General features: G+C 39.6%; 3 protein-coding genes across 3 annotated transcripts; 2 read left to right on the top strand and 1 right to left on the bottom strand.

Annotated features, from left to right (window-relative positions):
• Positions 1 to 1,065: 1,065 nt before the first annotated feature.
• LOC146160934 (tektin-4-like) lies at positions 1,066 to 5,289 on the bottom strand. The gene is made up of 8 exons (XM_083384367.1): positions 4,892 to 5,289; positions 4,657 to 4,780; positions 4,418 to 4,546; positions 4,264 to 4,334; positions 3,897 to 4,040; positions 3,117 to 3,339; positions 2,182 to 2,336; positions 1,066 to 1,662 (listed from the first exon to the last, which is right to left on the bottom strand). The coding sequence occupies exons 1-8, from the start codon at positions 5,170 to 5,172 to the stop codon at positions 1,446 to 1,448; spliced, it is 1,344 nt and encodes a 447-aa protein (XP_083240493.1). The 5' UTR covers positions 5,173 to 5,289; the 3' UTR covers positions 1,066 to 1,445.
• Positions 5,290 to 6,144: 855 nt separating this feature from the next.
• LOC146160933 (selenocysteine-specific elongation factor-like) lies at positions 6,145 to 11,141 on the top strand. Its single transcript, XM_083384038.1, has 10 exons — positions 6,145 to 6,289; positions 6,385 to 6,530; positions 7,064 to 7,218; positions 7,453 to 7,599; positions 7,715 to 7,879; positions 7,948 to 8,339; positions 8,613 to 8,726; positions 8,793 to 8,907; positions 10,306 to 10,462; positions 10,709 to 11,141. Exons 1-10 carry the CDS (start codon positions 6,165 to 6,167, stop codon positions 10,879 to 10,881), a joined length of 1,689 nt encoding a protein of 562 aa, XP_083240164.1. The 5' UTR covers positions 6,145 to 6,164; the 3' UTR covers positions 10,882 to 11,141.
• Positions 11,142 to 20,739: 9,598 nt separating this feature from the next.
• LOC146160932 (ubiquitin-conjugating enzyme E2Q-like protein 1) lies at positions 20,740 to 24,347 on the top strand. The gene is made up of 3 exons (XM_083384624.1): positions 20,740 to 21,005; positions 21,681 to 21,844; positions 22,988 to 24,347. Exons 1-3 carry the CDS (start codon positions 20,801 to 20,803, stop codon positions 23,525 to 23,527), a joined length of 909 nt encoding a protein of 302 aa, XP_083240750.1. The 5' UTR covers positions 20,740 to 20,800; the 3' UTR covers positions 23,528 to 24,347.
• Positions 24,348 to 27,627: the final 3,280 nt, after the last annotated feature.

Raw genomic sequence — 27,627 nt, 5'->3', positions numbered from 1 at the left:
TTTATGTTAAGCATATAATCTCACTAGTTCAGGATTCCTACCTTCTCAATTCTAAGCCTTCCTAAAGTGCACTAGCTACTGTAAAGTTTCCAGTTAAAAAAATTATGTTTGTGACTTAATACTTTAAGTGCCCGTTTCATGAAAAATAATACATTGCTTTCACAACGTTAAATATTATGCGACGGAAATCCTAAAGCAGTGTTGTATACGCAATTTTATCCGAACTTAAATATTGAAAACCGCTGTATTAACTTAACATACACGGCTTAAGCCAGCAAGTGTAATTTCGAAAATCTGTCCCTCCTGGTGCGACTTTTAACGAGAAAGCTCAAAACCTGTTCCCGGTGATTGTTTGGTTGAACAGTTTTCCCCCTGACCAACGTCTCGCGAATGAGAAGACACTGGTACGAAGGTCGCGGTAAAAAGGTGTGTGGTCAGTACAAACAATAAAACTCAAAAGTCAGGATCAGACATTTTTTTAAAAGGAATATATATTTCGCCTATAGACGATGGCGATACCAGTATAGGCGAGATATAAATTCGTTCAAAAAATAAAGGGTACGCCCTTCTATGGTCAGTACAATTGTCGGTCGTCTTTACTCTCAACCTTAGGCTCTTAAACTTCTGACCTGAGACTCTCTTAACTCATTCTGACAAACTAAATGTATCGTCTATCTTTAACATAACTGACAGGAATACGTTGTCCCGTAAAGTTTGGGGGCAAAAATACAATAAGTTTGTTCAATTAGCCTTAGACCCTTTAAATACTCCTAGCCTACATTCCTTTAAAGGTATAAATTATATCGGATGTTTATGGTAATAATAAACCTTAAGAAATTGTTTTCCATTTAAGACTGCTGTTAAAATGTAAAATACGGTACTACGTTCAAATGTGTAACTAAAGCTTAAGTTTGATTTAATAAGTAATGCTATAAATCTGGACACAATAGCTTGTTTGTGGCTAAACATAACGATAGCTTGTTTGTGGCTAAATATGCCTTAAACGTTCAGATCAAAATAATAGTTTGGCCAACAATTTGTGCCTTTGCAACTGGTTGCATTGTTTCCCAAAAATAAATTGCCTTTATCGTGGTGTGTGATATTTTATTTGTAAAAGTATGTGAAGGAAAAAATTAATCTCTTTTGGAAATAAATAGTTTACAAGTGGCTAATCACAAGATTTCGGGACGGCTTTTACTGGCAGCCTCGTGTTTCGGGCAGAAATGTTTATCACAAAAAGCAGTGTCAAGATCGCGAAGCTATCGCAACAGTGAGATAACGAGATTGAACATAAACGATCCTAAAGTCACACGCGAAAAAACTCGTATTTCAGTTGAAATAGCAAGAAAACGGTCACACAAAGCAATACAAATTTACAGCACAGGTTATATATTTTCGAACCGGCCCAAACGGGACCGAAGAAGCACACATTTGTCGGGTCCGACTCACTGGTAGCCTGACAGCTTTATGACGGTCGGGTACCTGGTGCGGATCGTCATGCACTTCTCCCGGTCGATGAAGAGGCTGTTGCTCTTGATAGCGATCTCCTTCTCGAGAGACATCCTCGTGTCTTCCAACTCGTGTAGCGAGCGCTCAGCCTCGGCCAGCCGGAACCTGAGGTTTTCAATACTTTCCGTGATCTCGCCGACCTCCGAGACCAACCTGCGAACGGAGACACAACAATGCTACCCTTTAATCTCCGCGCTTCAAACAGCTTAAGTCTAACTCGCAAGAGATTATACATTATTGGAAATTGATAAGTTGCGACTTTTATGTAAATTTTAATAAATATTTTAATCCTTTAAATAGCAGACGCCGTAGTTTTGGAAGTCCTTTAATTAATTCACCCCTACATCAAACCTCGCAGCTGCTATAGAATCGTCAAGCTTATCCTGCCGAAATGAAATCGCCAGATAACCGACTGTGAATAGTTAATTCTTAACTGGAATTTTTGTCAGTGGTGCTACAAAACAACTAAACTTGTTTTCTCTTTATGTCAACTCATCCTAATATTTAAAATAAACCCCATTTGTAAAAAGAGATTTTCAGCGAGATATAATTTAGTCGTCACTCAACAAATAGGCCTAAAGCGGCTGTCCAAATAAAATATAAAAACGACAAACTACTAAACTTATAAAGAACTAAACAAAACATTTTCGGCAACAACAAATAAAGCCCCACCTGTACTGTACTGGGTCACGACACAACTCGACTGCTGGGCGGTAAGTTCTGTGGTGAAGGCGAGTCTGTGAAACTTGCATTGGAGCCTCCTTGTCGTATACAGCCTGCTTCAACATGGCAATGTTCTTCTCCTGATTGCCGATCTCGATCAAAACCTTGGATAAATACGAACGATTTCAGATTTATAGTATGGACTTGTCTCAATTGGCGCTATCTAGATCAGGGGTTCCCAACCGGGGGTACTCGTACCCCAAAGGGGAATGAACATCAAGGGGTACGAAGATCCTTGGGCCACAGAGCAGCCTTTCAAACTGATTTCACAGTACAGTTTTATTTTGGAATTGTAAATGATATTATGCCATTACGGTCTGTGCCTTGATAAAAAACAAATAAATAATTATCTACAAATAATTGCTGCTATTTAGTAAGAAACCGCATTGTCTTGTAACAATGCTTTTTTTAACCTGTTGATTTTACGTGTTCCCTATATAATCGAATCATCTTTTGAGCGCATTTTATCAATGAAGCAACAACAAATATCTCACCGAGGAGTGACAAACAAAAGAAATGACATTTAATTTCTTTCCGACCGGTTAATTTTCTATTGTGCTATAAAACCATGTAATAAGCAATATTTATCTTGAAAATTTCATCAGAATTTTTTTGGGGTACGAAGAATGCTCTGACTTGACAAAGGGGTACGAGCAGCAAAAAAGGTTGGGAACCCCTGATCTAGATGAAGAAAATTTTTGACAAAAAGGCCTGCTTACACTAGGGTTGGGCCCGATACGATTTGCGTTGCCCTGTTTTTCGATACGATTTGCGTTGCCCTGTGCGAGACGTAAACGCCAAGAACATGAAGTATTATAATGTTTGACGTTTTATACACCCTAACAAGGCCAGCCTTTCAGAATGACACAAATAGGCAAACCGACCTTCTGCAGGTGATTCTCCAGCTTAGTCTTGGCGTCGTTCATCTCCTCGACTCGTTTGGCGAAAGCGTCGTTAACCGAGTTACATTGCTCACGCAGGTCGTCCGAGGTGTCGTGCAACACGTTGTCGATGAGCGATCGTAAGTTGATGGAGGCCATCCGCTCCCGCTCGGCACGAACAATGTTGTCGTGCGTGAACTGGGCCCACGTCTCTGGGGTCGACGAGCTGTCAACAGCACATAGTTGCCCGTTAGCTTTCAAGCGGAAGAGTGAAGGGGTTATATCAGTGGTTCCCAAACTTTTTTGGCTTTTGGCACAATAAAAAAAATCTTAACCAGTTCGCGGCCCACTTTTAACTGAACAACAATAGATTCATTTTACTATCGCCCTTAACACACGACAAACTATATGTAAATGTCTCAATATGATTAATTTGTAGTGGGTAGTGTGTTTTAAGTCTAAAATGCTTGCGTATATGCTTATTGGTAGTACAAATACTCAAATGTCCGAAATTACAAAAAGTTTCGCGGCACAACAATCTGTCGAGGCACACAGTTTAGGAATCACTGGGTTATAAACATTCAAGTAAAATCGGTCGCAAAGCAAGGCTTGCGGTACTTCGAAAATATTATTACAACATGCCGGCAATATGTATATTTCTACACAATCTTGTTGCTAATTTCTGTTTACTAAATATAGCGGAGTCATGACACACGCACGATCGAGGTTTCTGTCAAGCCCTAACAAAACGACTTTCCAACCGAAATGGTGCCCAATATTTACTTGTCTTCAAATTTCGCCGAGTTGGGGTGGTACTGGATGTCGGTTGACTGGTTGTTCAGGCGCCCGCACTTGTCGTCGATGTTGTGGGCGTCCAGCTTGTCGCTCCAGTCCAGCTCCAAGTTCTGCTTCGCGTCCCGATTCATCCTACATCACCAAAAACCTAATTATCCGCGTTATTTTTCTCTGGGAGTTAACCAAGAGTCAGTACGTGAACGCATTAGAACGAACGTCAAAATTCTATCTCTTCTAGAAATATATATATTTTAATGTTAATTAAAAAAAACAGGTGCGCTACAAAGCTAAAACATTTATTGCATTTAAAACAAATATTTAACGGTCACAGTAAAAAAAATACACACAAACACACCTGATTTGATTTTTAGTTTGCTCAATAGTTCGACGCAGCAAATCTTGAACCGACTTGAGCAAGTCCACCTCCTGTATTGATACAATTTGTTTTGTTAGAAAAAGCATTTTTGTTTTGCTATTATAAAAAAATCGTTAAAAGGAAGTTTAATTACTCTGAGCAGTTGAATCTCGACATTGTCCTTCACCAGGTCTGGGCCTTGCCTTCTAAATCTGCACTCCAAGTTGTCAGTTGCAATCTGCATCGGGATTTCTGTCGCATCCAATGCCTTTTCTAAACGAACCTAAATGAGCAATAACTGTTTACAGGGAAAACTCACCACGGAAATTATAGGGCTAAATTGAAAAGATTCTTTTAAATAAAAAATTGGTGCCAAGCTTTTGCTTCGCCCACCTTTTGCTGAAATAGAAGCTCGGTTTCTGCAATCAAGTCATCAATCTCCCGTTGTAATTCGAACTTCCAGAAGTTAATGTCATGAATCCTCTCTCCAAGTTTCTTTGTGACATCTGCCTGAGTTCTGATAATTCAATGGCCAAAATTTAAAGACGATATATATGATCCATTTTGCAAACACTAAAAAATGATGTTTATAGCTACTACGTTGTGCGATTAAATGTTTTTTTCTCACCTGTTTGTTAGAGCCAACGTCTCATTGGCCAGCTTCTTCGATTCATGTTGAATTCTTTCAGCGCTGTCACGATCGGTAAAGGACTGATAAAACTTGGAGTAGTTGTTTTGATGCCACTCTTCCGGTGTATACTTCGCCGTTCGAAATCCTGCAGTCGGCTGGCCGTGCGAAGTATAAGACCCTGTGTTGATCGGAATCTGATGTTCCTTGGTGCCGAGCGTCGAAGCAGGGATTGTGTAGGGGGCAGGTTCTGCCTTCAGTAAAACTTCAGCTGCGGCCATTGTTTATTTCCGTGCTAACCAAAAACCTGTTATTGAAATGTTCCTAATGTTTCAACAAAGCCTAAGTTTGCAGCGTAGGTATTATATTTGTAAGTAATTATATTTTTCGACTGCAAACTATATGATTTTTTTTTGCTTATCGTGATTATCAATCAAATATATGTACAACAAAAATTTTACATATATAAATAACTTAACTTTCCAAATTCCTACTTTATAAGAAGCTAATTCAAAATCCGTGATATTATTAGTTCACTTTCAATGTTAAACACATCTTTAGTATAGTAAAGTAGAGCAAAGGGCGCTCGTCTAGAATCCTACCACAACGAACATTATTTGGGTTAGGGTGCCGGTTAGCGTTTGGGTTTGGGTGAGTCCAGTAATAGTGTTAAACAATATTACTTGACCTACCCACACCCAAACACTAACCGACACCCTAACCCACATGTTATGCATTGCTTAATAATCATTTCAACGTTGTGGTAGGATTCTAGACCAGCGCCGAGCAAAGTTATATTAAGTACGGCGCGTATTTGACAAAGCATTCTATAAAATTTTACTGCAATGTTTTAGTCAATTTATTGCTACAGCATATAGCATACAGTTGCGCATACTTCGTTCTTGACAACGCCCTGGAGATTCTTTCGAACAAGCCCCTATCTGATGGCAAACAATGATACCTGACGCTTAAATGTAACCATAGTAACGATGTCATAGAATTTCAATTTAAATTAAAAAAAGTGGGGATGGAAAACTGATTCTTTTTTCAAATCGAATTATACTTGCTCAACATAATAAAAAACAAATAGTTGTAATAAATAATATTTTGTAAATTTACAAATATATATTGTTAACTTAATCTAAACATTTAGCTATTTTTGTAAGTATTGTTATTTTATGCATTCTATGGTTTATTTATATTTCCCACATGTAGCATGACGCATCAAATGATTTGCTTGGGTAGCATTCTGAATGTCAATTCTTGCAGAAATATGGAGAAAGTATTAAATTTTAACATTGGCATGCTGGGCCATGTTGACAGTGGTAAAACATCACTTTCTAAAGCTCTTAGCACTGTGTCTTCAACTGCAGCCTTTGACAAAAATCCACAAAGCAAGTAGGCTATGTTTTATAGTTGACATTTAATAATTTAATAAATAAAACGTTTATTGTTGGTAATAAAATATTAAGTTGTTGGTTTTGTTTATTTAGAGAAAGGGGTATAACTCTAGATCTTGGGTTCTCATCATTTGCAGTTGATATCCCAGAGCATCTGCAGCATGAGAAGTACACCAAATTGCAATACACATTGGTTGATTGTCCTGGACATGCTTCACTGATTCGTACTATTATTGGGGGTTATTGACACAAGTTTATATATTGCTTAAAATACTTGTTTGTAATATTTATAGCCTTTTAAACAAATATACTTTATAATGATTGTTATAGCGTATAGTTGTGGTCCACTGTTGAAAGTATGGCAAGTGCACCCACAAGTTTTTTTCAACCTTTCAACAGTACACCCCCAAAAAATCTGAACTGCATCCCAAATATGTAAAACGCTTGTGCGACATACGCATACAGTCTATTACAGAGTGCATCAGAAAATCATAAAGTGCAACCAAAAATTTTAAAGTTTACTTGAACTGCACCCAGATTTTTTTGGCCACGTACCCGTGAGATCTCGTCAAAATCTGCCATACTTTCCAGACTAAAAAGCATAAACTATCTCTTATGTATATATAGTTAAACCTGTTGATTGAACATATCTTATATTATATATTCATACATACATCATATATATCTTAACTTAAAACAGAGTTGTTTTTTAATATATGTTAGATACTAAATTGTGTTTTTAATAAACACTGACAAACAAAATCCATTCCAGGTGCTCAGATCATTGACCTAATGGTTTTGGTTGTTGATGTTGTAAAAGGTGTTCAAACGCAAACAGCAGAATGTCTAGTAATTGGAGAAATTATTTGCCAAAAAATGCTTGTTGTTTTAAATAAAATAGATCTAATTCCTGCAAACAAAAGAGAGGTAAACTTTGTGACATTGTTTTCTTTGCTTTTTTAATTAGCATTGTATAACTATGGTATTATTTGCTTTGTTTGTTTTATTTGCTTTGTTTGTCGCAGCCTTCGATTCGTTTTTTTTTTCTCAAAACACTAAAATTGATATATATTATGTTTTATTATTTTACTTAAAAAAAGATAGTTCATGCTCATAGTAGTCTTAAAAATATAAACCTTAAGTGTGTTTTTTTGTGTTCAGGCTGTAATTGATAAGATGACTAAAAGGATGCAAAAAACCCTGGAAGGCACAAAATTTAAAGGATGTGCAATAACATCTGTGGCTGCTAACCCTGGAGGTGCAGGAAGTGGAGAAAATACACCGGAAGGAATTGAAGACCTTATTAGGGTATTTTGAAAGACCTTACTATTATATCTCACAATATACTTTTCCTAATAAATTTTTAAATATTAAATCGTAAAAAAATAAAATAAAAAAATATATAGATTATTATTTTTGTTAGACTCTTCAAGAGCACACCTTTATACCTCAAAGATCTTCTATTGGGCCATTTGTATTCAGTGTCGACCACTGTTTTTCAATTAAAGGTCAAGGTACCATAATGACTGGAACTGTTTTGAATGGTACAGTTGCCATTAATGACACTGTGGAGATTACAGCAGTACAAGTTGGTGCTCTTTCTTTTGGCACTGCAAGTACTACACAAAATGTATTTAACGTTTTCTTTATTTGCAGGCAAGCAAGAAAGTAAAATCTATTCAAATGTTCCGCAAATCAGTGCAGTCCATTAAGCAGGGCGACCGGGCGGGCATGTGCGTCACCCAATTTGACGCCAAGCTTCTTGAACGAGGGTTGGTGTGTACTCCCGGGTCATTACCAACGCTATACGCCGCCATTGCTCGAATATCGAAAATTCCATACTTCAGCGGCGAAATACGCACGAAGGCCAAGTTTCACATTACGATCGGACACTCAACCGTCTTGGCACGCATCACCGTGTTCGCTGGCGCCGCGAGTGACAAGAAAACGAGCGACCACGAGTCGCTTGTGGGCGCTATGGGTGGATCCAAAATCAGTGACACGTTTGACTTTACCAAAGATTACGCATATCAAGATGAATTGCTAAAGTAAAAATGCAAGCATATTTTACGTTTAGTTGTTTATAATTAAAAACTTCGGGCAAACTACAATTTAGAAAATAAGCTATGAAAATATCTTTGGTGGTACATTTTATCTATCAACAAAAGTAACTTGTAGTTTGCAGTATTCTTAATTTGCCACCTGGTCAGCCTGTGTTCAGCATAATATACACCACTTTTGGTTTTCATTTGTAACCACTTATGTTTACTGTTTACAGTTGCGTTACATTATTTTGCAATTGACACGCCTCATTTTCACAGAGGCGACACCGCGCAATGGGCACTGTTGGAGTTCGAAAAAGCAGTCATCTGCCGAACTGACAGTCTCGCCATCGGATCCAAACTAGACTCCGACGTAAACGCCAACAAATGCAGGTGAGCCCAATATGACCTGAAAAAATCTCTTGGTGTGTGACGTTCGCTTTTCTGTTTGTTTGCCAGGCTTGCATTTAAAGCGCAAATATTGGAAGGTATTACGGACAAAGAGTACGCCAAGACAGTATTGCCAAGGCTGAAAGTTTACAAAGACAAGTCGAGGGAAGGCACTGTCGAACGAGTAAGCATGTTTTCAACAATAATGAAGATTATCGCCTAAGAATACGTTTTACATGGTAGCAACGGAATTGTGTGAATTGTTATTTGTTGGAAATACTAAGTTACGAAACCCCCTCCTTATGAAATACATCGTGCAGAAACCCTTCCCATTTTCCTGTCACGACCATGAAGATTTTTTGTCCCATTAAGCTTTTTCGAAATCACAAATTGCAAAGTAGCAATTTTCCACTCATGGGTTTACACCAAGCTTTACATTTTTTTCTTTAGGCTAACGTAAAAAACATTCAACCTATTTGCAAGCTCATAAAAGAGCCGTCTCATAAAATCATTTAAAGATCATACGGTGTATGGTCTAGCCAGGTTCACATTTATTGATCAACGCTTGGAGATCTGTACTCCACGTTTAAAGCGGGACTTGTCAAATATTATTGATGGTTGGTTCTTCGAACTCCGCGGTCAATTCGGCCTGCACGTATTCAATCAGCTTGTCAGAATATCACGTGTTGAGACGCGGCCAAAAGTGCGAAACACAGTTGTGCCCAAACGACCTTCCTCGCTAATAAATGTGCCATTCGTTGTTAATTCGCTTCAGAAAAAATATTAGAAATTTCAGTACGCTTCGGTCGTATCCGCTTACAATTCGTTTTGTTGTACTGACCGAAAAGTAAACACTCTCGTCCTTCTCATTTATGACATTTCGTGAAACCTGTTTTTTTCTGAACCTTTTTACATATCTCTTATAGGGATAGGGATTCCCTATATTTATTCCCTGGTTTGGTCATCGACTCATCACCTTTCCAGCAACCCGTTTGTCTAATACGAGAAAACCAAACACCGTAAAAACACACGTCACGCGGTAGAATTAGTTACAAATTTTAAGGTTTGAAGCAAACTGCCTGGTTTCGTTCACGTGCAGCTTTGATGCAATTATCTTTCGCACGCACTTCCCTTGCCCTTAGCCCTTAACATTAATTATAAATAAGGATTTATGAAAGAATACTAAGTTTAGACGATTAAGTGACGCAGGCAAGAAGTGGCTGATGGTTTAACGTTTGTGTCAAAATCCCTTCTGATTGGATCACTGCAATTATACATTAAAGTTACAAAATGTGTACTATGATTCTTGTTAATACAAATAAAATAATATATATTTTATTATAATAATACGTACCCTTAAATAGTACAAACTGAAATGTACTATTTATTTATTGTATATGAAACAAAATCAAGTAGAAGAATGTACCTTTATATATTTGGGATATGACCTGGTTTTGATTATTTGCTAGCTTTTACTACACAAGCGTTTTTGTTTCAGCCCTCCCCGCTGACTAAAGCGTCGTACAGACGTCCGGTTGACCTCCCCAAATAACCAGGTCTCATTTTGCTTGTTGTCTAACAGATCCACGACGACTACCACGTGATCTGTAAAGGTCTGCTAAAGAAGGAGACGAGCGTGGATCTTTTTACTGGCCTCGTCGTTCAATTGTCTTCGGGCGAGACAGGGCGGATTGAGGGCTCGTTCGGTCTAAGTGGAAAAATAAAGGTTCGCCTGTCCGGTGAGTAATGCCATGCCACCCGCTGTATGTAGACAAATGAAATTCCTTAACAAATGGAAAGCTAACTGTACAATAAACAAGCATCACAATGAAATACGACAAGGCTGTCTTGTTTATATGTGTACAAAAGCTCTTATTGGTTTACGGCCGTGATGCGTTTCATCCCGCAACCGAGTTATAGAAATCGCATCTTAAAACATGGCGAGAAAAGCCCATGTTTTTTTAACTTTGGCATTTACATTGCAGAAGGCCTCCTTCAGGAAACTAAGTCCGTGTTGGGCGAAAGGGGAAAGAAATCGCGCAAGAAAGGCGAAAATGTGCCGAGCGTCCCGGCAAGCGGTGCAGTAACAGCGATACATGTCCGACTCAACTTTAAGCGTTATGTTTATGATCCGAATAAAAAGATGGTTCAGTCATGATACTAACTTTGTTGTTGTTCGACGCAGGGTTTTGACAACATTAAGACCCAATTTGTTTTCTGTGATCTATGCATTCTGAACTTTTGGAGGTTTTATCATTGTTATTCGCGTGCATTTTTGTTATTCTCCTAAAACGATTTTACATCTTTTTGGAATATTTGTTTTGTAAAAAGTAAATTACATTACTATTACTAATGCTATTTGTTTAACATTTAAATATAGTGGGAAGTTCATTAGGAATATTATGATCCAGGCAAATATCAGCACTTGCTTCCACAACGCAGAAACTAGCATTCGCACAATTTTCGTTTGTATAACCGATCGGCCGTCTTGTACATAGCACTTAGGTTTCTGTGACGTTTTAGTCTGAGTATTTATGATAATGTTCTGATGCACAATTAAACGTTCACGTTGCAAGCTATTTCAGTGCCGCCTATATTTAGTCTGCCCGTGCTTATCATATTTCATTCTAAATTGATCACTAAATTTGGGGAAATGCTAAGGTTATTCCAGTCGTACGACATGTAAGCGTCTTAAAAGAAGTCGTACTCCATCGCCCTTTGTTGAGCAGTTGTAGCAGTAGGCCCTAGGCATATGTTGCAAACTTGCAAGTGCGTTACCGCGCCTCAAAATGGTCTTAAAAGGTTTCAAAGCTATTCCAGTCCAAGTAACTACACAATAGCTATTTTAGGTCTTAGAAAATCTAACAAAGCGCAGATAAAAAGTTATGTTTTTTGTATTTAGAAAGTTTTCAAACATTGTCGGTTGTTGGTCGGCAGCATTTTCGGAATCTTCAAAGCGAGAGTCATTTGTTTTATAATATCCTAGTTGCTAACATGATTGATCCCTTATACCCGCTAAAGGTCAACCAAATTTTGTCAACGTGAAGTGTTTTTATTCACAACCTAGTCAAACTTGGCCAGGAAGTCCCCAACATTTGTAAAGTGAAATTATTGGTACGTAACCTCTTTTAAATTCGGAGTAGATTGTAAACAGATAGCAACTTTAATAAGTCCTAGCCCAGAATAAGAAAAAAACTGGAAAAATGTACAACCCATCAATCCAGTGGCGTAGCCAGCCGAAAACTTTTTGGGGGGCCAAAAAGTTTGGACTTTTTTGTTTAGCTTTTGTCATTGTAGTAACTCCTGTAACGAACACAAAAGCAATGCTAGCAAACCTTTTCGAGCAGCAACTGAATGAGTGTTAAACGCAATACCCAAAACCACTAAAAGAGCAAAAACTGTCTAAAAGTAGTAAAACTACGTTAATGATAGCAAACGTAATATTAACTATATCGTTTGTGACGTAACAACGCATGACAATTAAAGGTGTTGTATGTCTGTGATCGAATGTTATGGTACTGCTCATAAATGCTAAAAAAATAAATTATTAAGAAAAATTTTTTTTTTTTTTGCAAATTTTTTTGGGGGGCATGGCCCCTCAGCCCCCCTGGCTACGCCTATGCATCAATCATGGTTTATTTGTGTGTAAAAACGAATACGTGCGTTCACCTTCTTCGCACTTTCAGAACTATAACGCTACTGTGCATACGCCGGTAATACGCAAAACACAAACAGTTTGATTCAGCTTTAAACATCGAAAAATTCTTATTTGAAGTATGGCATTATTGAAATAACACTTAGGTTAGGTCGCCGATTAAACATTGCGGAACGTTGACATAATTGATCGACTTTTTGTCCCTATTGGTTTAGTTAAAGTAGAGTTCGCGTGTCACTTTTATTTTACTTCACGTTCGGGCACTGTGTTGGAAACCTTTGGATAGATTTAATTGATCTGCTGGAATTCGCTAGTTGTCGACAGCACTTGATATCATGTTTGTTTTGAACCGGCTTTACTGTATAATTTCACAAAATTCGAAAGCTAAATTTGGAGGCAGATTTCACAGCGATAAGTCAAGGTGCAGAACTGTTCTTTCTCCTAATAACAGCAACGCATTTTTGCGGACTCAGCACTTTCGGTTCAAACATACGCAGAATCGCAACAGCATGGCCCGCACAACTTCGATTGGGAACTGAGCGCACACCTGATTTCACGCCAGAGTGCGTACGCTAATTAGGTCGGGATCCGGCGTATCGATTTCGCAATGCAATTTCGACTAATCTGATTTCAATGTGCGCGTGCCTGCATGTCCCTTCCATTAACGGATTTGGGATGTCCGTCGCCCCCGCTGCCGTTCTCGTGACGTTTCCAGAGTTTCGCCTTATCTTTTTTGAGATTTGACGTTCGCCACTTTTTTCGTAACAGATCGATCGCGGCCGCTTGCGCGTGTCACTCTCGCGCGAGAAGACTATAGGCCGGGGCCGAGACGTGCCTGGCAAAGTTAACTGTCGTAGAGTTGTAAGACGTCTTATCACGCGGCTTGCCACGCGAGAGGTGTATTGCGAGTTTTATTTAAGGTTAGAGTAACTCTTCTCAGGTCCAAGACGACTACTGTAGACAGGGGATTGATTAACAATGGTGGTTTTGTTTTGTTTTGTTTTAACAAACCAAATGTTTTCAGATAATTTTTATCAAACTTTTAATTTCACTGAATGAATCTTCAGGATAAGCTTGCACCATTTATGGTAAATAGTGGCGTTGGCCTACATCATTATTTTGTAAAGGATCTAAATACAGTATTTTGCTTTCGCTGTCCCGACGAGTACTCAAGCAAATGGTTCCATCGCTTTTTTAAATACTGTTTTTTGAATTATAACAACAGTGGACGAATTCGTAAATGCAAGAGATAATTCGTCGCCACTGTGTACTGCGTCTTATTGGGACAATACTGTTTATAGACTATTGTGTGTTTTTCCTTGACACCGCTAAGAGTACACTCAATGTGATGCTATATGTTTAAATTTCCCGTACGTGTGCGAACGAGCCCGATGTGTACCTTTCAGCAAGGCTAGCGACCGAACTACATCTGTCGTGCTTTGACCGTTTCATTATTAGAAGGCGGGCGCAGTACTACGGGTGCTAAGCAGGCAAAAAGCTGCGCGTTGTGCACTGTTCTTACTCATCCAGCAGTCTGCTACCGACTGTTTGAAACATCCCAAATCGATTTTTGTTTCGCTGAGCTGACAGCACCACGCAACTGGTGCGCAGTGTTAATGTGCTATTGAAGTAGACCTAAGCCAAGTCGGCGATAAGGCTTTGTGACAATAGCTTTCTTAGCTGTACACAGTACCGGTAGTGCAAACTTACATAGCACAAAGTAACAGATGGTGGTATAATGTTTAATTTCTCATAGCGTCGAATGCTATAAATCGTGTGAAGTAAGAATCTTGCTTTATTACAAAGACACGTGTTATTGAGCCATTATGAAAATAATCTTTTGTATGAAGAGCTGTCATTTATGCTGAGAGCGTAAACAATGAACCGGGTTGAAATAATAAACAAGAGTGAGTGCAGACAGTCAGTTTATGTAGTCAGTGAGATCAACGTTTAGAGTTTAGACAATCATTTTAAGTGTACCAAATTTCGTGGTGCGACGCGTCTTTGTAGATGCAAAGTCTGACTCTTTCATTCCAGCACGACGAACGTCAGATGCGGTGTGGTGGCTTCACAACGTTACGTACGGCGTCTGTTGTTTTAGTCTAGTTTTCGCCACAAAATTTGGCCGCCTCTTTCTCCGTATCCATAATGGGCTTTTCACTTCCCGAATGCGCACAGAAGCGGTCGTATTTTCATATTGTAGGGCAGCGTTAGACTACATTCAGCTCTATTACAAACAGGCTACCAATAAATTCGCCATCAAAGCGCGGTTAAAACTAGGAATGAATTGACTTATGTGCACTTAAGTCACTTTGTTCAAATTACTTGGCTTGACTTAAGTCGTTTCGATAAAGGACTTGTATTAACTTGAGTCTTTTGCACGAATAACTTGACTTGGACTAAAACCATTCAGTCGAAGGACTTGGGTTGACACTTTTTTGTAAAATAGGTTAATCTCAATATTTGGACGCAAAACAATTAGCTTGGTATATGTTTGTTTTTTGTTATTTTTTCGATGAGTTATTGCTCATAACCGGACAAGTTTTCCAATTCAATAGTTGGATTTATCAGATGCCCTTGAACCTTTTGAAGCTCGTGTGTTTAACATTTTAGGGAGGCCCTAGGATACATGGTCAACTTGAAGTATAATTGTAAATCGTTTTTCAATCAACACAAACTGTAACCCAACTGATTTGGCCCTAATCATTGTGTTCTTCCTAAATATAAACCTAACTATTCATGAAAGTGACGAAATCCATACATGAACACTATTTTGAGTGGTTTACTGTGCCGTGTCGGTTGAATACATACGAACTATCCGGTAAACTCGGTGTGATACGAACAAATTCGAACTCTTTGCTTTTTGACAAACAGTTCTGGAAACTTCCAGTTATTTATCCGGTGTGCGTTGATGTCATAGAAAGGTAAGATTTTATTACCTAACGGTATTAAAAAAAAGTGTTTTTCCTCCGCCGTTTGTAGTCGTATAATTACCAACTGTTTTACTTAAAAAAAATGAACTTATTATAGTTAAGATTTCAGCCGTTGCCAACTGGAAATTGACATAAGCGTACAACTAGGACGACGTAGCATCCGTGTCGATGGTTATTTTATTTCTAAAGTAAGGCTATTTAAATGCGAATGGCTTACTGGTTTTGTCCCCTCGGTAACAGCAAACACTTTTGACCCGCTGTTGCAAAATCCGTCGTGGTATATAACTGGCGCGATGCAGATCTCGATTTGGGACGGATAAACCAAAATCAGTAAATTTATATTGCTCTTGGCATTATTTGTGGCAATGGTTGTTTGCTGTTTTATGTTTTATGCGACAGGAATATTTATTTATCACATATTGAAATATATTTCAACTTTTTATAGAATTTTACGTTGCAGACCTCTTATACTTTGATTAATGGTTCTCGGTCTTTTACAATAAAACTACTTTGAAACAGGAAGCATAGCTAGATAAAGGCCAATGTTAGATAGACAATTTTCAACGGTGCTTGGGCAATTTTTCATGGTGCTGTTATTTGTTGAAAATTGAAATCCACAGCCATGTGCAATCTGCCTTAATAAGCCATATTGTGCAGAAGTAACAGTGCCTCGGGGCATATTGAAAGATGGTTTTAAGTTTCACCAGATTGCTGTAGTGCATTATAAGCGAAATGATAGGTTCTAAATGGGAAAATTGCCGAGCAAAAAGTTCGCATGGGATTACCCGCTGGTCATATCCTGCCCTAAAGTGTCTTCTTTTGTTTGCCTCTGCTTTACCTTTGTTCTCCAGGCGGCTTTCAGTTTTTCAACTACTGTTTCGGCAGGGCACTATAGAAGCTTAGTTCCCTGCTTTATGTTAGTAAGCTGAAGCTATAATCCTCGTGTTATCGTTTAAGTACGTACCAAAGCATTCGTGGGTCGCCTTTTTAAATACAGGGGTATGGTTTTGCCGCCTTCCACGCTTTGGCCCCTGTACGCTTTATAAATAGTCATGTTTCATATATTTTTTGCGAAATTCTGTGCCGCTTGTATTAAAGGGAAAGCTTGAAATAAGACCCGGGTGGGAAATAATATGTCACACGCAGCAGAACAGCGTCGGCATTTTTCCGTTTAGTGGTCGGTCGTTTCTGACCCGTGGCGTACTGGCGCTGTTTAATTGAGCTGCCAAGGCGACCGAGGCTCAGTATTTTAAATAAGAGATAATTACAGCCAACTCATTTGTAGCACAAATAAACAATTGACACCCTGCGATGTCATATCCTCGAATTTACTCTATCTTAATTTCAATTTCAACGAAATGGAACAGCCAAATGCTAAATATGCGTATGCGGTGATGCCACATGTCCGTTGAGACAATGTAGTGCGTCACAAATCGAGGTCTGTTTTGAATACAACCTTTTTTCTGATCATGAAAATCGTTTGGAGATATCAGTAAACAGCTCTGTTCATGTGCGATCTTGCCATAAAATTTAGTTTTTTGAATCCAAGTCTCATAAGCCATCGCATAATATGGTTCTAAGCAATATAGAAAATCATAATTTGTTCGGGAACAAACAAGCGTCTGCATCTTTCAAGACTCTGTTGCGCCATAAAATGGTGCATTGACGGACTTCATAAAAGCAGGTACGCTCGCCAAAAATGGAAAGTAAACAGGCCCAACGATTTCGGCCAAACTACGTTTTTGATTTCGACTTTTTTTGAAGAATTGCGTTAATTGACTAGTAGAGAATCAAGTTGCTTGTATACATGTACTGAGAAGCCCGTTTTAATTGCACTTTAATAGGTTTGTTTGAGTAACGTCATGTAAGATAAATAAGCTACTGATTAGATGTACGGTCAGATGAAAGGCTTCTCAAAAGTGTTAATGCTGTTTAACGACCAACATTTGTGGTCGAAAATAGTTTAAAATTAAAAGTTGTATCGTGGATTGCAAATACGAGTTTGTAAGATTATCTACTTGACTAAAGTTGATATAAGTAACATCGGAAAGTTGGTGTTTTCTTATGTTTCATATTTTTGTTCACATTACCAGAAGACAGAAAGTTCGATTACGAAGTTCACTCTTGGAAAGTGTCGTTCATAGGCTACAATTAGCCAGCCCTGCTTAAATGTTGTGGTTTACAGTGTCCGGTAGAGGCGTGTCCGGCAATCATCTTTCAGAATAGAAGGCAATTCGACCCAGATACGGAATTCCCCGACCTCTCGTTCAATCTATTTAGGTATCAATTACGGAATAACGGGTCTTCTCTCAACTTTTAGGGCGCCGTGTAACTTGGGCATTTACGTTATCATTCGCCACGTTTTGTCACCGAATATTCTTGTTATTTTTCCCTACGACAAAACGCTTCCGGCGGAGATAATTTAGTTATTGTAAGTAGCGTAAACTGCAAGAAAGAGGATTTTGTCTTACTAGAATAACATCAAGGAACTTAATGTGTAGAGGACAGTGCACACGGGTATGCGATTTGAGAACCAACTTGTTTGCAGAAGTAAATACTACAGTTCACAGCAATTTGAATGAAGTCTATAGTTCACAGCATTTTGAATACCCGCTGGAACACGGTTGCTCTTTATGGTTATACTAGCGAAAAAGAGTATGGATTTTTTGTAAGAGAGCAGTTTTTCGCCTTAATTTCATTAGATGTGTTTCTTGTTGAGTACTGATTTGCTGAACGTCGCCGCCAACGCAACAGGTTGTCGCAATATTACGATCGCACAGTTTCTGCTGGCTTTCGCGGTAGCGGGCAGTGACTGCTACTAAGCCTTAGTCGCCCGAAAAGGGAAACGGGTAGCGTGTTCTCTTTCATTCAGCTTTAAATATATCGCCCTAGCCTGTTGGTGACCGACAACGATGCCTGAGACCACCAGTTGTGCCAGAGCGTCACCAATTTCAGGACAAGGCCGTAGTTTCGCTATTAACGCTCCTAAGCTGCGAGCAGAGGTTCGCCTCATGTTGTTTGCGACGTCAAGAGATTTGTCGTGACTTCGGCAACATTGATCGTGCGCGCGTCATGCGTCGTGTAGGTTAAAGATGTTTGTATTTGGATATCGGCGACATGTTTTCTGCCCATTCGTACATAGTGATCAACGAGCAGTGAGCAGTGACATATGGCAAGAGAGGGAAAAAATAATTTATTTGTTCATAGGGTGATGTCACTTTTACTAACTGATTTCGCAACGAACCTGCAAGGCGATTAAGTGTTTAATGTTTAGGCGGGCGACGTTGTGCCGACTTAACGGGCGCGCCTTGCTCTTGTGTCACATTCCTCGCCATTCCGTTCTTTGTGGTTTCGCGAGCGTAATCGGCAAACTCAAAACAAAGGGCAGGCCAAGGGTGCGGAAATTTTCTCTCTCGCTGCCGAGCTGCGCAAAGGCGCCTACTAACACCCAATTTCTTATTGCTGACGCAAAAACGCATTCCCGTGGGCGATCGCTTTAGGTTGTGGCGGACAAAGGCGGCGCGAGTCTGGCAGTGGAATCGAGGATGTGAGGCGACGATGCGTTTTTCCGCGTGGCCTGTCAAATGGATTTCCTTGCTCACTGCAAGACGTCTTGGCACAGGAGTGTTGGCGGTCCCACGATGGCAACACACGTCGATACCGTGTAGACATCCATCTTTGTTGTGGCCAGTAAGCAATTTTCTGCACCTGTTGTTTCCTATTGGATTGAAGCGAGCGGCTGCTGAGTCGTCAGAACGTTTTGGCGTGTCGCATTGTTCAGTATTGTTTTGCGAGCCTGTCGACGTGGGGCAGCAGTAAGACGAATCCAGTATTGTTACACCGTTTCTGTTTTTCCCAGCCCTTGAGCAACAGCCGTGAGCTTGTCAAATTCAACAGGCTTAGTGTTAGCACCCCCGCGGGATTTATCGAAATTTGCAGTATTCTAGGCTTGTGAGAAACGCGAAGTCCTTATGGCGAGCTGTTAGTTAAATGTGACCCTCCGACGCAAGGCGCGCGTTTCGGCTTTCTTTGTTGTATCCGCAGTTCGTGGCTAACGCAAGCAGAATACATTAGCACCTACGTGACGGCTTGGCCCGAGAGTTGGCGAGCAGGGCGATAAGACGCAACAAAAAAGGCACTGAAGTCAGTGTCTGAAAAAATATGTCTGAAAGTGTACCTTTACAGACGAAATTGCCTTGAGTTTCACTCGATCTAGCCTTCACGCGTGTTGTTTTTGTTACCTGGTGTGGTTTGAGGAAATGACCTAGCCGTGTGTTGTCAACGGTAAAACGACCGACTAATCACAAACCGTGGCGTGTCGGCTTTATTGTATAGTAAAATAAAAGTCCTGGCCTTACTGTCACATAGAGTCAAGCTTTTGACTTGAGCTTGCGTTACCTTTTGCAGTTTCCGCTACGTATAGTTTATGATGTTGACAGTTGAAAAGGTAGTCGCCTTAGGTCGCAGGATGCTAATGCCGTTAGTATATGTGAGCGTAGTGACCTAAAACTTGTGGAAAGTATGCTGATACAGTAGTGTACACGCACCAGTTAGATGCTTTTAGGAAATTCCGTTATTGTTTGTAGTTCGTTATCGTATTGTATATGACGACTGTATGTACCAAACTAGTGCAACTTAACGTAAATCTGATTAATATATGTCATAATGCCAACCTTCTTTAAAAAGAAATTAAAAATAAAGCAAATATAAATTAATGTTTGTATTGGTAGGCCTTGCCCATTGTGCAAAAGGTTCCTGTCGACCACTTTCATTAAAGTGAGCGCAGTTCTGTGTGACCATTGTTGATTTCAAAGGCAAAAATGGCCAGCAATGAAACACGAGCAGCTGTCAATTTGTTCGCACTACTCCTGTTTCGCTAACACGTTTGTCCCTGATTAAATGCCGTTTGTTGTTGCATAGGTCGCGTAACAAAAGCCGAGAACAGCATGACGACCGTAACATTTAGCTTCGGGTGATTTGCGACAAATGCAGGATTGTGTTTCGCCACAGGACACCTTTAGCCGTGTGCTGAGCGGTCTGTGGCGACACTCACGGGCTTGACAATGAAAAGTGATAAACCTTATTGAGGCATAAATGTAAGTAGCACTAAAACAAGAAGTATATTCACTTGCGTAACAAGCGTGTTGCCTGTGGCCACGCAGCCTCAAACAACTTTAAATTGAGCTCGAGCAGTAAATAGCCGATGGCGTCCGAACGTCATTAGCGGTTGCACCAGATGCCTGGCGAGCACCAGCTGCTTGACCTGATCATGTGTCGATATTGGTAATGGCGATCAGCGAAAGGAAGTGCAGAGTCTAGTTTGGAGGGAGAAAGAAAGGGAAAGAGAATGAGACGGGTTTGCTGTGATTGAGCGGCAAATGGTTTAATGGCTCATTAAAACGACTGTTTTCTTTGTATTACAGTAAATACCGACAAAAACACTTTATCATATAAAGACATTGTAATACAAAATTGCTGAAGCTAGAAAAATGCCTAACGTGATGCGAAGATTGGCTCGGCGGTTCGTGAAACGCGTTCAGCGCGTGGCTTCCTCTACCTCGTCACCCCCTGTTGTAAAATTAACAACAGACGGATCTCTGGACGAAAACAACCCCCTTTCTCCCGACGTCGATGCTGTCAACAGCGACTCCAATGAATCGGAAGCGGAAACAGCGATTGAAGTCTCCGTTCAAAGTTAGTAAAGCAATCTCGCGACCATTTTTAACGCACAATAGCCTATTATAGAGAGCGTCGTGTTTGTTATGCGACGTGGAAACCGACAGGCCCCGACCGTATATGGCGCGGGGCACATTCGGCGCACAACTGAGACATCATGTGTGTGTAATTGACAATCGCCGTCCAAGGCTGACGTCAACAAAGTTTCATCGATCACACTCTTTGCTTAAAAGCAGGCTGTGGTCGTAGGCCAGCAATTAAACTCTTCGCCGGTCGAAAGGCTTTTCGATTAAAGTAGTAAGTTCTGTGCGACGACGACGACGTACTAATCTCCCCGTCACGAAATGGCGGTGCCATCTGTGGAAGACGTGTGCTTTGAAAGCAGGCATTTTCCACTTATCACGGCGGCAATTACCGCAGCCTTAACAGGAAGGCTTTATTAACGAACAATACTGTCTCGCGCGTACATCATCAACATCGCTCAAGTTGTTGGTAATAACACATAATCTGTGCGCGTTTTCCGGTAACTACGTGGGAAATAGGATGTTATTTTGCGACTTTTTTACCCAGGAAGACCTGAACTTTGAAATGTAAATTTTCGACTTGCCTGCAACATTTACTTAACAAACTAAACTAGACTATAAGTTACAGAATGCACAATTTAAAGCATCTGAAATCTAAATACATTTGCAGGACACTTCCCCGACCTATCGACGAGCCTCGAAACACTCGAGTGTGCCGATGACGCCGAGGATGACGTCATGAAAGAGTTGGAAACCTTGAAGACCTTGCGTATCGAAGAGGCGTTAGAAGAGTCAAAGAAAATGCAAGAATCGTTTCGTGAAGCACGAAGCATGGTTAGTGTAATATAATGTGGCTGTTTTACATGAAATATCGATAAGTATGATTTAAGATTGTAGACATTTTATTGCCCTTTGAAAGATTGTTTTGAATTTACCATATGTAGCAAAAATTGTCGCACTACATGCGAATAAGGCTTCTGATCATATAAAACCACCTCTTGAATCCATATAAAATAGTTGTCAAGTTAACACAATTTGAAGAATAATTGAAAAATTGTGAGGGCAGCTCCTTTAAGGAATTAGTTATGAATATTATTGCACGAAGATATACATTTTCCATTAAACAAAATAAACTTCTACTTTACATCGTGAGCTTTACCATGGAAAAAAGCTGCACAGTGCACCCTCTGCTGCAAATTTGCTTATGAGAAACATTGTCTTTCATTAAAAAGCAACAGGACGTGATTTCGTAAATAACGGGGATTAAAAATTCAGAGCCTCATGAAATATTTAGGGCGCAGCTGCAACAGGCCTTCGTGAAAGAAATCGCATAGTCGCAGTTCAATATATTCCAGCAATTACGTGTGTGCCGTGTAATATGTAATAAGCCGTGTTATGGTTCGTCTAAGGTTGCGTACAGTATAGGTAAGTACCACCAACGCCGTATGCGAATTTGCTTATTGACTCTATTAAATGTTATCTTTCTGTACCTTTGAGTTTTTTAAAGTCTATCCCCTCTTGGCAAGTCAAGAAAGGGCCAAATGATATGTGGAGTATTTATATGGTGCATTAGCGACTAAAATAAATTTCCTAATTAGTTGCATAAATACGGATGCGTATCATGACTCATTATAACCGGCATGGCTCGGCCACGAGGGTTTAAAATATATTTTAATCCGTGACCGAAAACACGATTTAATGTGATCAACATTATCAATCATAAAGTAATCTGATATATTTGAAGGCACTTGCGGCCACTCAAAGCTGGATATACGCAACTGCATAGTCGACTGCAGCTGTGACAAAACGCTTTATTAGCAAATGGATCTAGCTTATTAGCAAATGGATCTCTTTTATTAGCAAATGGATCTAGCTAGGAGATGACGCCATCCATTGTGTAATTTACTTTCACTTACAACAGTTTGCTGAAAATTCTTGGTAGTGAGAGTGCATTTACATGTATGTTGTTTCTTTAAGGGGAGCATAAAACGACTGATGAAGGACCTTCGCGATCTGCAAAAGGCAAGCGCGGAAAGTGACGGGGCGTTTGAGGTACAACCCTGCGGCTCATCGGACGATACGGACGAGCCCGGCAGCGACCTCCAACAGTGGGAAATCAAGTACTACAAGTTCGACGAGTCTTCGCAGCTCTGGCGCTCAATGCAGGACTATGGCATCGAATGCGTGACTTTCCACATAAGCTTTCCAACGGACTACCCATTCTCGCCGCCCTTTATTCGCCTGGTAAGCCCTTACATCGAGAACGGCTTCGTGATGAACGGCGGTGCAATTTGCCTGGAGGTACTCACGAGCCAGGGCTGGTCAAGCGCCTACACAATCGAGGCGCTGCTGGTTCAGGTGGCCGCCTCTCTGGCGCACGGCGGCGCCGTAATCAGCAAGCACCAGAAGCGTAAGCAGCACAAACTTACCAAAAAGCGCGCTGAGGTCGAATTTCAACGGATCGTCAAAATTCACAACAAGTACGGCTGGGTTAAGCTGGAGCGCGGCGAAGGATAAAAGCCGGTGTCGTCGACTAAGGGCGTCACCAGACATTTTCTTCAATTTTTCATCGCGACCTTTTGGGCGGCGACTGACCGCTGCTGGAAGCCAGCTGCACGTGACTTGTGAACTATACGCGCAGTTCTACACGAACGTCACTTGCTCACGATATGCCGACCATTTCTTTCCTTTTTAGTTTATTTCTACTTCGATTTCAAAATTTGTTACAGCTAGATACATCTATAGTGGCCTAAGCTGCAAAATTTCTATTTTTTTGCCAATATTCTATGGAATTTGTTTCTCAAAAAGTTTTCAAATCTCTTCAAGATTTTGCCTGCTATGTAATATTTGTGGTAAATCAGGAAGTCCCAACCACAGGGCGCTATAGCACATCCATCGCAAAAAAGGTTTTATTTGTATTTTCGTTCTGTGATTTTTTTTATTTTCTTACCTATTTATTTCAAATACACTGTGGGAAGCGCCACCGGTAAAAACGTCGTCCCAACATTCCAGCATTTTGTGGCGGCACGATATATGCCACCCTCGAATGCAACTTATCTCAACTGACTTAAATCCTGAAGTTGTTGCAGCCAATAAATCAAAATGGTTTGGCTTAAAACTACGTCCTATATGCTTGTTGGTACGACACGTTTAAGCAGCGTAGAATTTTTACCGAGCAGAATTGTTGACCTGACCTTGTATGTTGCTGATCTTCTACTTGTGCAAATTTTTCTCTAAAAATATTTTCGTTGTCTGAAACCTGCCTTGATTTTCTTGAGACGTATTTCAGTTTTCAGTAAACAACAAGAAGAGGCCGGTTTGTTGACAGATCGCGAACAAGTTACTTTACCTGCTTGCGTATTACCCGCTGCTCATTTGGTTTGAACAATTTTTTAACCTCAACCTAGCTTTTAACAAGCATTTCCGAGCGCTGCCATAAGTGTATTGTGAGCGAATCGATCGATTGGCGTACATGCAATTGTCATGAACTATAGCTTCTGAAAAATGTAGCTGCGACCAAAAGATGTTTTTGCACATCGTCTTTTTTAAGGTGTGTGAAAACGAAGATTGATAAAACTTGTACAATTTTGTTAAAATAGGTAAATACCGTCACACAAAAACGCAGTCTTAAAAATAGTAGGCGCATGATGAGGTAGTCCTTTAGCCCAGCGTTGTGCAACTCTTTCTACTGACAGGTAAAATATGGGTTTGCAACTTAGGCCGCGACCAAATATTTTACTCGGACTACACCAGTCCAAGTGCATTTTAATCGACCAGATTCGCTTTTATTAAAATGCTGGCAACCCAAAGTCTATTTTTCCCTATTTGTTAGAAACCTATTTATAAATGCCAAATCTTACAGCGAAATAGATGCCAGGCCATATACTAAAGCAAATTGAGCGACAACAACCTATATACATAATAAACCGAATTAGTGTTTCAATTCCAGGTATATTTGCATATAAAACCCAACGCCGTGCACACTATGACATATGTTGCGCTATGTGAAATAATTCTAAAATGGCAAGAAATATCATCACAAGCGGCAATCTGCGACTCACCTGGACACATTTCGTAATTTTCACATAAAAAGCACGTTTATTGTGGTATATTTGATAACTCACGTAATTACTTTTCGGACCAACGTTTGGATCCCCCAGGGATTACGCGAGTGAAAATGACTGTGAACTACCAACAAAATAAAACTGCAAAAAATGTCTTGTGAACGCTGTGTATTATTTGGCAGAAAGTGTACGGTATACAAGATGTGTGAAAAATGAATGCCAGGATTGCGCTGAGCGCTGCTAATTTTTCAGTTCTTGTATGCTTTTGAATAGTAGCTATACTTCTGATCCATGTAACAAGAAACATAGCTAATATAAAGTGGCCGTTTTTAGAAATATATTTTAGCATATTTTAATATTTTTAGCATATTTTTATAATATAGTTATTCATTCAATTTTAATGTTCATGTTTGTTGTAAATAATACAAAAAACAAAACAAATTCCCTGTAAGCAGCTAAAAAGTAAGTTTAGGCCAACAATCCAATTCGTATAGATACGACCTATGAAGTATATTCCACAACATGATATTACGGATAAAAAACAGTTCGGAATAAGACCAAAATTGGACTAATACCTAATAGTCGAAGTGTAATAAGTCCCAAAGCCCCACGGAAAAACACCTAAATGGTTTGTAGGCCTACCAGGACTAAACAACACTTTATCCAACCCCAACTCCACCCCTAAGTACATCACCAACTCCCCTAATAATTTCAACCCTATAACCCATTTTTTAATCCCACCAATTACCAACCAATAACCTCAAACAAGGCCAAAAATCCCATGGAAAAAGAGCCGCTCCATAACGGCGCCTGTCAAACTAGGGCTTCCAAACGTCGCCACCAAAACGGCCGATCCTAGACCGACGCCCCCCTAAGTACGATACCCTCTACCTACAGTTTCAGGCGTTATTTTGACTATTCTGGTATTATTTCGTTGAATTTAGGACGTATTTTGCCGAATTGATTTGTGACTTTATGTAAAAAAGTTCCTGCTTTGAGTCGGACGTTTTGATTCACCCAGAGAGAAGGGGCAATGAGTGTTGAAGGTTACCAAGCCTAATTAGGCAGTCAATTGTAAGCCAATATTCAGAGGTTATAGCCTACTCCACAGCGCGATTGTCAAGCGATAGTAGCACATTACTGGCGACAGAACTCAGTATTCTTTGCGGCTTTTCATTTAACTGCTTAATTAACATACATTTGAAGTAAACAAGACTAAAACATAACAATCTCTTATTATAAAAGCCAAAGTTTACCCGTCGGTCGCAGGTAAGCGGGAATCCGGGAGATAGGGTAAAATACAAACAAAGTTTTTTTTTCTTACATATGACGCAGTTTGGTGACGGTTGTATTGGCTTGAATATCACGCAATGCTATACAATTTCTGTTCAGCTTAAAGTTTAACGTTTGTTAGTAATTCTGCACTGATAAATCTCACGGGTTTTAATATGGTGTGCAGCATAATATGGCGTTTATTGCAGAGTTTAGCATGTTTTACTTTTAAACACCGTTCGGATTTTTCTTAGGCCTACTTTGTAGCCATTTGGTGGCAGAATTACCTGTTTGTTTGAATTTCATACAAGTCGAGCAAATACTGCTATACGGTACCACATGGGTCGTATACTAAACAAACTTTGATTAAACATCACGAAAAATACTTATATCGTACAATAAACCTTCCCAAGAATGCTTTGAAGTGATTGAGGCCAAAGCCTAAAGGCTTCTTACAATATGTTGAACCAAAACTAAGCAACTTTGCTTTTCAAACGCGATTTTCTTTCGATGGATGCAGTATGGTACCTACCAGGATTAAAAGTCCTCTGATCTGCTAGCATAATTAAGGGAGTACAATTTTCAGGTCTTTGGCTTAAGATTTATTAGAAACAAGCCTAAAATAATGGCTTAAAAATTAAAATACCTAAAATATTTAACGCCTGCAACTCATTTAATAATAAAACGCTTCGTTTGCTCAACGCCTATCTATAGATAGGCGTTGGTTTGCTCTTGGTTGACTAAGAATATTAGCTTATGTTGTCTTTATCCATTGATAAATATTTCGTAGGTGTGCCCCAAATAAAAATATGTTAAATTCGTTTTAGTATTGCTTCTACTACGGCCAGCATTTGTTACTTGCCTTATTATGAGCTATTTTGTGTTTATTGCAAACTTTATTAGGTCTCATACGCTTTGAAATGCTCTCATGTGACGTGTTATGGTTCAGAGAAAAACATCTTTTAGGTTTGGGCGGCGTCAGCCTAGTTAGAATTCGATCTATGCGATTCCATAAGGTGGCGTATTGTACCTTTATAGGTACTTTTGGGTACCATTCTTCACATTTCTTCACTTAGTACCACCCTCTAAGCAACCTAACTTAGTCAGACGTACATTAAGTTAAAACATGTATTTTAAAATTTCTGTGTTAACTACATATAATTATGAGATACAACTACAACTTAAAAAATAACCGTAACTAAAATGTTTGGACAGCAAATCATCGGATTGAATATATTCGATTTATTACAATAGGGAGTTTAATAGATTTATATTTAAACA

The sequence above is a fragment of the Ascidiella aspersa genome, chromosome 3, assembly GCF_963924565.1.
Source record: "Ascidiella aspersa chromosome 3, kaAscAspe10.2, whole genome shotgun sequence".
Lineage (NCBI taxonomy): Eukaryota > Metazoa > Chordata > Ascidiacea > Phlebobranchia > Ascidiidae > Ascidiella > Ascidiella aspersa.
Note: the sequence above shows the minus strand (reverse complement) of the source record. Positions and strands in the feature narration are given on the sequence as shown.